Source organism: Hemiscyllium ocellatum, chromosome 20 (genome assembly GCF_020745735.1).
Source record: "Hemiscyllium ocellatum isolate sHemOce1 chromosome 20, sHemOce1.pat.X.cur, whole genome shotgun sequence".
In the NCBI taxonomy this organism is placed as follows: Eukaryota; Metazoa; Chordata; class Chondrichthyes; order Orectolobiformes; family Hemiscylliidae; genus Hemiscyllium; species Hemiscyllium ocellatum.
The window spans coordinates 29,081,256-29,091,119 of NC_083420.1; the positions used below are offsets into that span (position 1 = coordinate 29,081,256).

The window sequence follows — 9,864 nt, forward strand, 5'->3', positions numbered from 1 at the left end:
AATCACAGTCAGATTTTTCAGTCTTGGGCTACCTCTCTCAATTAAGGTACAATTAATATATTTGATGATTAAATGGCACTTCAAATAGAAAATATAAATCCAACAAAAATCTAATTTTAAAAATTATGTATTGCAAAGTATCTATTGGTGTTATTTTTGAGTAAGTTGGTGCACATTTGTCAAAATAATATACTATTTTAAACCATTTAACATTAATTAATTTAGTTTTAAGAATAATTTTATTTTCAGATTTTAAGATAAATGCATGATTCCTAAACCATATTGCATAGCATTTGATCATCCTCTTTAAAAAACAATTGTATGATAACAATTATGTTTCTTAAATGTGCCTACTTAACAAGTCAAAATACCATGAAATTCAATTTTACGCCTATTTGACTCACACTGATTTGAGCATGAATCAGAAGAGTTGATAAAGACCCTTTGCAGACCAGTTTTACATCTGTGACTTGGAGATTTAATTGCTGAATTTACAGGAACAACACTTGAAATTTCCCTGGCAAGCAGACCATTAAGCTAAAGCCTATCTTCCGCCTCTCTGATTTGCTTTCTTCAATACTCTCTGGTTGCTGGGTGCTAAAACAAACCAAAGCTCTGTTTACAAAGTCTACTATTACAATACTCCCACCAAATATTTGTCAAAAGTCAGTCCATGCAAAACTATAAATGCATTAATCACAGGTGTGGAACTGTCATAGCAGGTTAGTTCTTTGGTGTGCTTCTCCAGTCTGAGTTTGCAATTCAGGTAAGAGCTTTGGAACAGCAACAACCTTTTTACTGTTTTTATGCAAGATTTCGTAAATCCTTAAAACCAAAGTTTTCAGCAAAATGTTGTTGTTTCAAATTCAAGAGTTAATAGTAATATTGAGAAAGGCTGAAACATTTTTTAAAATTGTGAATTTTCTTGAAGCTATATTTAAAAGACTTTGTGCTGTTGTATGGCATTTGTAGAATCAAGTCAAGTGCGACAGGAAGATCAATTAAAAGTTAAATTACCTTTTCAATTGATTAATTGATTTATAAATGTAACAGATTTGTTAAAATTCTTACATTTCGCTATTTTAATTACTTATTAATGTAATATTTTAAACATTGAATTCTAACAACAGAGCTCAAAAGTAACTTATTTATTGAAACAATATTAATGCTATTGATTGTGATCTCTCCTTGTATACTCTTAATTTCATTATGTGATGGATTTGCTCTTTTCCTATGTGTTACAAAATCATGACAAATACTATGTATAAATATCTTTTAAAATTGTGTTCAGTGGCTGACACAAGAAAGAATCTGAAGCAAGCCAAGAAAGTCATGGCAGCAGGCGTGATCAAGAACATGTCAGATTTTAAGCTAGTTCCTACTTTTCAGCTTCCCATGCTAAATATCACTGTTCATCAAGACATGGATTTCCAGGAAACATCTGAGGAAGAGGAAGAGTTTGAAGATGACAGTGAAGACAGAGAATCAGAATCTGTCACCAAATGCATTGAAAGTGAAAACTGGACTCCTGCATGCCTGTCCTTCAATCCTATAGCAAACAACACAGACACCACATTGCAGCTACTAAGGTTTACCGAGTTAATCAACAATGATATTCAGAAGTACTTCGGCAGAAAAAACAAGGATGATGATCCCGATGCTTGCAATATTTATGAAGATAGGTTTTCTTCTGGTAAATCAGGAAGAGAACTGTACTATGCAGATCTAATAAGAATTGCACAAGATGGAGATCAAGAAGAGGATGAATCTCATGTACATTTAACATCTCCCAGAGATATAGACATACAGGCATTGAAGTTAATCTGTGACAAAGAAAGCATTAAAAAATTAGGACCCTTGGCAGAACTTTTTGAATATGGTTTGCATAAGTACATGAAACAAACAATCTTCAACAGAAGAGATAGCAAGAGACAAAGACTAGATAGAAAATATGCCAATGTAATCCCAATGCACAATCGAAGGCTTCCTTTATCTTTTTGGAGAGAGCCCATTTCTGCTGTGCCTTGCTGTGTCCTTCACACCTGTACACCCGACTTCAGTGATCTTTTAGCGAATTGGACTTCAGAATCAAGTGGACAAGAACTCCAAGTTACTAGAGAAATCTCAACAGAAATAAATAGACAGTCAATGGAATCAGAATCTTATCAGGTTGTATAATGTAAATGTTGTTTGTAAATTAATTTAAAAGTCTGTTTTTAAATTTATAGAATTAACCTGGAATCCTTTAATATCTTAAATATACACATATCTTCCAAAATACTGAAATAATGTTTGGTTTTGCTAATGTAGAAAATAACTGTAGATTTTGTTTTTAATAATTTGTCAAATGCATGTTTTGAAAGTACATATTTTGGCACTATTGAAAAATTGAAATTACCTTAAATTTTTTCTAAATTGACTTTGACAGTTCTCTTGACATTTTATAAATGAAATCCCTAGTAAAAATATGGAATTTTAAGTGTAATGTTATACATTTGTATGGCTGATGTGTAATTACATGGAGCACTACATTTAATAAAACACTAATCATAATTGGGGTATCGTTGGGTAATTTGTTGGCATGTGTAGATATAGTGAATTTAATTTATTAGTGATTATCTCATGCTTTTAAACTTCTAGCTATTTTTTTCAGTACTGTGGAGTTCTAATTATTAGCTGGAGACTTACACATACATGCAGGGAATAATGGAGTATCGAAAAAATTGGAAACACAAGGTTACGCAGCATCTGTTGACAGAACACAAGTTTGATAAGTCCTCAGATCTGGGCTCTGTATCTGAAATGTTATCATTTCAGATTTTCAGCATCTATAGAATTTTGTATCCGACACATCAAACTATTCTTTTTTTATTTGCTGTACATTATTTTGAATTTCCAATCAGATCAAAGTATTAGACCAATCCCAAGATATTTTTAGATTATTTTGGTGTAAGGTTGAGAACTAATATATGCAACTCTGGTAACTCCAACATGTTGAAAGCCTGGATTCAACATACAATTCAATCCTAATTGCTGATTATCTTCATTTAAAATTGCCTGAAGGTGCTAAAACAGAAACCTGCACACTACTATCCAAGTACTTTTATAGCGAAGCATTTGCTAAGGTGTGAAATATGTTGGTTGACAGACAGCAACAGATGCAATATGGCTGTATGATGTCAGGAAGAAAACAAAACAGTTTCTGATGCAACAATGACATTCCTGGCACATTCCATTATGAACCCTTGGAATAAGAAGGATACCACCTCCTCCTCATTTTCTGTCTCCTCCAATAGATTGTTCTCCTGCCATTCCCATAATAAGCACTGCATTTCTCCTGGTGACATTTATAAGATGTCCAATAAGGTGGAAGAACACATTACAAACTCTTTTTTAGGTGATGTCCTCATCAAATTTACAGAATAAATATTAAGTATTGTCCTGAAGTATCCCTGATGTCCTCTTCCCAACACTGAAGAACATGAATGGTGAATGTCACTTTAAGAATCCAAAGAGATGAAGGACAGAAGAATAATTGGGGAGAGAATAAGGCCCCCCTTAAAAGATTAACAAGGCCACCTGTATGTGGAACTGCAGGAGATAGGTGAGATACTATGTGAATATTTCATCTGAGTATTTACTGTGAAGAAGGAAATGGAAGCCAGAGAACTTAGAAAAATAAGTAGTGATATTTTGAAAAGTGTCCATATTACAGAAGAGTTGGTGCTGGATGTCTTAAAAGCGCGGAAAGACAGATACATCCCTGGTTCCTGATCAGGTGTACCTTAGAACTTTGTGGGAAACTAGAAAAGTGATTACTGGACATCTTGCTGAGATATTTGCATCATTGAAAGCCACAGATGAGGAGATGGAAGACTAGTAGTTGGCTAATGTGGTGCTATTATTTAAGAAAGGTAGTAAGGAAAAGCCTGGGAAATATAGTCCGGGGAACATGATGTCAGTAGTGGGTAAGTTGTTCAAGGGGAGTCTGAGGGATAGGGTTTACATGTGGTTGGAAAGGCAAGAATCGATTAGGGAGAGTCAATTTGGCTTTGTGTGTTGGAAATCATGACTCACTAACTTGAGTGAGTTTTTTGAAGAAGTGACAATGAAAATTGATGAAGGCAGAGCAGTGGAGGTTGTCTATTTAGACTTCAGTATGGTATTCAATAAGGGTCTGCATGGTACACTGGTCAGCAAGGTTAGATCACATGGAATCCAGAAAGAGCTAGCCATTTGGATTCAAAATTGACTCGAAGGTAGAAGACAGAAGGTAGTGATGGAGAGTTGCATTTTGAACTGAAGGCCTGTGACCAGCTGCACAATTGGTGCTGGGTCCACTGCTTTTTGTCATTTATTTAAATGATTTGGATGTGAACATAGGAGGTACGGTTAGTGAATTTGCAAATTGCACCAAAATTAGTGGTGTAATGGATAGTGAACAGGGTTATCTCAGACTATAATGGGACTTTGATCAGATGGGTCAAGGAGTGACAGATGGAGTTTAATTTACACAAATATGAGGTATTGCATTTTGATAAGGCAAACCAGGGCAGGACCTATACACTTGATGGTAGGTCCTGGCCAAACAAAGAGACCTTAGGGTGCAGATTCATAGTTCCTTGAAAGTGTAATCATAGGTAGACAGTGTAGATGATGATATTTGGTACATTCGCCTTTATAGGTCAGTGCATTTTGTAGAGGAGTTGGAATGTCATGTTAGGGCTGTATAGGACATTGGTTAGGCCACTGTTAAAATACTGCATTCAATTCTGGTCTTCCTGTTATAGGAAAAATGTTGTTAAACTTGAAAGGATTCAGAAAAGATTTACAAGGATGTTGCTGGGGTTGGAGGGTTTGAGCTATGGGGAGAGGCTGTATTTTTCCAGAGTGTCAGAGGCTGAGGGGTGACCTTATAGAGGTTTGTAAAATCAAAAGGAGCAGCATAGGTGAACAGCCGAGGTCTTTCTCCCCAGGGCAGGGGAGTCCAAAACTAGAAGGCGGCACAGTGGCTCAGTGGTTAACATTGATGTCTCACAGTGCTAGGGACCTGGGTTCAATTCCAGCCTCAGGCAACTGTCTGTGTGGAGTTTTCACATTCTCCCCGTATCTGTGTGGGTTTCCTCCAGGTGCTCCAGTTTCCGCCCATAATCCAGATGTGCAGATTAGGTGAATTGGCTATTCTAAATTGCCCATAGTGTTCAGGGATGTGTAGATTAGGTGCATTAGTCAGGGGTAAATATAGGGTAGGAGAACGGGTCTGGGGGGGTTACTCTTCGGAGGGTCAGTGTGGACTTGTTGGGCTGAAGGGCCTGTTTCCACACTGTAGGGATTCTATGATATAATTCTATGATAGTCTATAGGTTTAAGGTGACTACGTACCAGGAAGGTTCTGACAATCAGCTTTTTAAGAGAGCCTCAGGCCAAGTGTTCCTGGTGTATTCAAAATTTGCATTCAAAATTAAAATTTTGAATTTAAGTGGGAGTGATCTTAGAGGATTATTAGTGCCTGCACATGTTTGTTTGACCATTTTTCTTTTTTAGCAATTTTAGCAAGGGTCCTAAGGGACAAGCTTTTCACACAGGGTGGTGTGTGTACGGAATGAGCTGCCAGAGGAAGTGGTAGAGGCTGGTGCAATTACAACATTTAAAAGGCATCTGGGTGGGAACATGAAAAGGAAGGGGTTATAGGGATATGTGCCAAATGCTAGCAAATGAGACTGGATTAATTTAGGATATCTGATTGGCATAGATGAGTTGCACCAAAGAGACTGTTTCCGTGGTGTCCAATTTGATAACTCTATAACTATGACTCTGTAAGTGGTACTTGAAATCAACATAAATGCCAATGTTTACGTCCAAACTGTTGCTCACAGTTACAAAAGAACATTATGAAATGTCCTGGCAACTTTGGCAGCTTCTTTACTAAGTACCAGGGATTTTCTGACAATCAGCTATTTAAAAAAGCCTCAGGACAACTGTTCCTGGTGTATTAAAAACTTGCATTCAAAATTTAAATTTTGAATTTAAGTGGGAAGGATCTTAGAGGATTATTAGTGCCTGAACATGTTACGAAAGCTCAACCACTTTTTTTTTTGCAATTTTAGCAGCTTGGTTGTTTATTATAATAAATCAGTGCAAAATACTAATTTGTTCACAGGCTTGTAAAAATGTTAAGCAGTTTAGCTTTTTAAATACTATTTTGAGTTAATGGTTGATTAATACATTTTATAAAGCATTTAAGATCTTTTTAAAAAATCATCTTTTAAGAATCCAGGTGTTTGAACTTTGTGAAATACAAAGACTTAAAACAATAGTTATTAAATACAAACCAATAGTTTTTAAATAGAAAACAACTCCTTAATCTGTAAATCTGAACCTTTTACTGGCAAAACTGAAAAGACTTGATAATGACACTGATTACTTGAACATGTGCATATACTATGAGTGTATATATTGAAGTCAGCACAGTGGCTCAGTGTTAGCACTGCTGCCTCATAGTGCCAGGGACCAAAATTTGATTCCACCTTTGGATGATTGTCGATGTGGAGTTTGCACATTCTCCCAGTGTCTGCATGGATTTCCTCTGGGTGTTCCAGTCTCCTCCCACAGTCCAAAAATGTGCAGGTTAGATGAATTGGTCAAGCTAAATTGCACATAGTGTCCAGGGCTGTGTAGGTGAGGTAGAGTAATCATGGGAAGTGCAGGGTTACAGGGATAAGGTAGGGAATGAGTATGGGTTGGATGCTCTTTGGAGGATCGATGTGGACTTGATGGGCTGAATGGCCTGCTTCCACGTGTGGGGATTGTGTGATTCTATAATTGGTTTTATATTATTTAGTCATCTTCTGGCCTTTCCAGCAACTTACTGAAATGACAAAAGATTTAATGGTAGATAGATCAATGCGTTATTTTTATTTTAATCTAAGCACACAAATGTTTAAATACTTGCTATTTGTTCAGAATCATATTTCATCAGGGATTTATTACAGAAGTATATATGATAGATATGGCTAGTTTATGACATTTAATATTGGTGAGGGATGACACACATTAGTAACTTACTTTGAGAAAATATTACTTTAATTATTTTGGTTATTTAAAATATTTTACTTTTTTGTTGCATAAGTAGTGAATTTTATAACAGAAGATTATAACACCATTTATTTATACCTTTCCTGATCCTGACTGAAGCATTACAAAACTCAGGAAAGAATATGTGCAAAGTGTATAATAACCACAGTGCATTGCCCAGAATTGTTTGGTTCATCACTCAATTGAGTTTCTACTCTGCATTGGTTTTGCCTCAAGTCATCATACAGAAGCCATTGATTGGGAGACAAGGAAATATGATGGGTAGTCGCCTTGTTGTTCTTATGTATTTTCCACCATTGAGTAAAACCACTAAGTAAAATTCAAACTAGAAAAGTCTACTTTTCGGATAGTTATCAGAAAATTCTTCTTCATTCAGATGCAGTCAGCATATGAGCATAGTCGTAGATAAAGCCAAAATAAAAACCTTGTAATCATTTAAAAACAACTGAATTCTAGAATGTGATGCATAGGAGTTCCCTGGATGGATAAATCAAGATGAGCTAAATAGAATATTAGCATCCATAATAATCTTCTGATATATCCCACAGTCCATGAGAACTGCAAGGTTACAAGGTAAGGGGGTGGGATGCTGTTCGGAGTGTTGGTGTGGACTCAATGGGCTGAATGGCTTGCTTCTACACTGAAGGGATTCTGTGTATGGAGATACGGTCAACACCACGTGTTTTATCAGGGAGTGCATTCTACCACCAACTAAGGAAATCATCAAAAGTCACAAGATTCCTTCCTTTATGTGGCAAGCATCGCTGCAGAATTAAATTGTGCTTCTTGATATTTTTGTGTTTTCTGTTCTTGGTGAAAAGTTGAAAAGTACCTCTTTCTTTAACATTTATTATTTACTCTCCCCAATTCTGCCTCGAATATTTGGCATGATCTGCCCTGTTCCTATTTAAGCCTCTCCTGAGCAAATCATCATCACTTAAAAATTGATCTTAATTCCTTAATTAAAAATGGTTTGCAAAATCTATGTATAGATATATTTTGACCTAACTTATTTTACACTTTCAAGTTGTTAATTACACAGATAGTTTCCAAATGTAACACATTTTAGTTTATTATTGAAATAGAGATCATGAGCCTTCTGCTCAAATCTCAAGACAGTTGGGTGTTTGCTTCTCATTACCAGGTCTCAGTGCAGCAATGAACACAAGTGAAAGGACAAATTTTATTAAATTTTAAATTGTATTAATAATACAGGGCCACTATAATGGCATAGGACATCCTAAATAAACTCGCAATACAGATATTAAATTTCACATACCATAACTAAGTAAACTCCTAGGATCAAGTTAAGTGTTGTTATTATTCATTAGATTCAATCAAACTAAGATGATCTCATGGTGGCTCATTTATTATCTGCTAACAATTTTCCTCTGGAGAAAGAAAACTCTATTGGGGAGGGGAAAGGTAAGTTTGCATATATCATCTGTTACCTGACAGGTCATTTTGCAAACTGTCATTCAAAATCGATCATGTCACGAAAAGATTCAGATCTTTCTCCAGGCCAGCTCGCTCCTGGACTTACATTACTGGGCAAGCCCTGTGATTGTCTTGTTAATCATTTTCAATTGTTTACTGAATGTAAAAATCATCCTAATGCAGAGCATATTTCTCAACATGACTCTTGGTAATTATAAAATTTACACTAGTGATGGAGCCAATGAAACTACTACTTGTGTGTAACAACTAATCTGGTTTGCTAACATCATTATAGGGAAGGGAACATGCCATCCTAACCTGGTCTAGTCTACACAAAGTAATGTGGTTGATTCTTAACAGCCCTCTGAAATGGCTGAGCAATCTGTACAGATCAGGCAAACAATAAAAGCTGGCCTTGCCAATCCCATAAAGGAATCAAAAGAGGTAGAAACTTCAGTACAAATGATTGAAGTTGAGAGGAGCGATGTTGCATAGGTACATTTTTATACCTTTCTTTATTTTACTTTTTTAAAAAATGATTAACTAAACATAATAAAACAGATGATTATATTCAGAATGAGAAAAAGATGTCCATCCTACCTTGATCATTTCACAGCATATACATGAACCATTATCTATTGCCGATCAAAATATGATAGTGTTTGTATAATGTTTGAAAGGGAGAGCTGTGAAACAACTATTAGATTTATGTAAAGTCGACTTCAAAAGATTGAAAGAGGGACTGACTATATGAAAGGGTGTTCAAAGGTGAATTCAATTTGACATAGAATCAAATTATATTTCTAAGGAGGTAAGAGCTATGCTTGGCAAAAATGGCAGCCATGACAACTAAAGAGGTAAGCAACAATATAACCGAGTAAAAACATGACCACAGATCTTGGTGGCTGAGAAAGATAAGTGAACTTGGATTGATTAATGGCAAGCAACATTCAAGCCACAGAAATGCCAGGCAACAACTTTCAACAAGACAGAATCTAGCTAACTCTATTAGACATTCAATAGTTTTACCATCACAGCAACACGAGCCATCTACTAGATGGAATACACTAACACCAAGGCTCCTTTGACAGCACCTTCCAAACCTGCAAAGTTATCTCCTAGAAGGCCAAGAATAACAGGTGTAGAGGAATACCATCACCTGCAAGTTATCTTCAAGTCACAAACCAATTTTATTTGTAATTATATTACTGTCCCTTTACTGTTTCTGGATCAAAGTCCTGGAATTCCTTTCCTTATAACACAAGGGTCCTCCTGCATCCCAAGGACTGCAATGATTCAAGAAGGCAGTACAGCATAAACTTCTCCAGGGTA

At 36.0% G+C, this 9,864-nt stretch overlaps 1 protein-coding gene across 1 annotated transcript; it reads left to right on the plus strand.

Moving 5' to 3' along the window:
* Nucleotides 1-1,260: 1,260 nt before the first annotated feature.
* Nucleotides 1,261-2,178, plus strand: LOC132825594 (protein PERCC1). Its single transcript, XM_060840975.1, has one exon. The coding sequence runs from the start codon at nt 1,261-1,263 to the stop codon at nt 2,176-2,178; it is 918 nt and encodes a 305-aa protein (XP_060696958.1).
* Nucleotides 2,179-9,864: the final 7,686 nt, after the last annotated feature.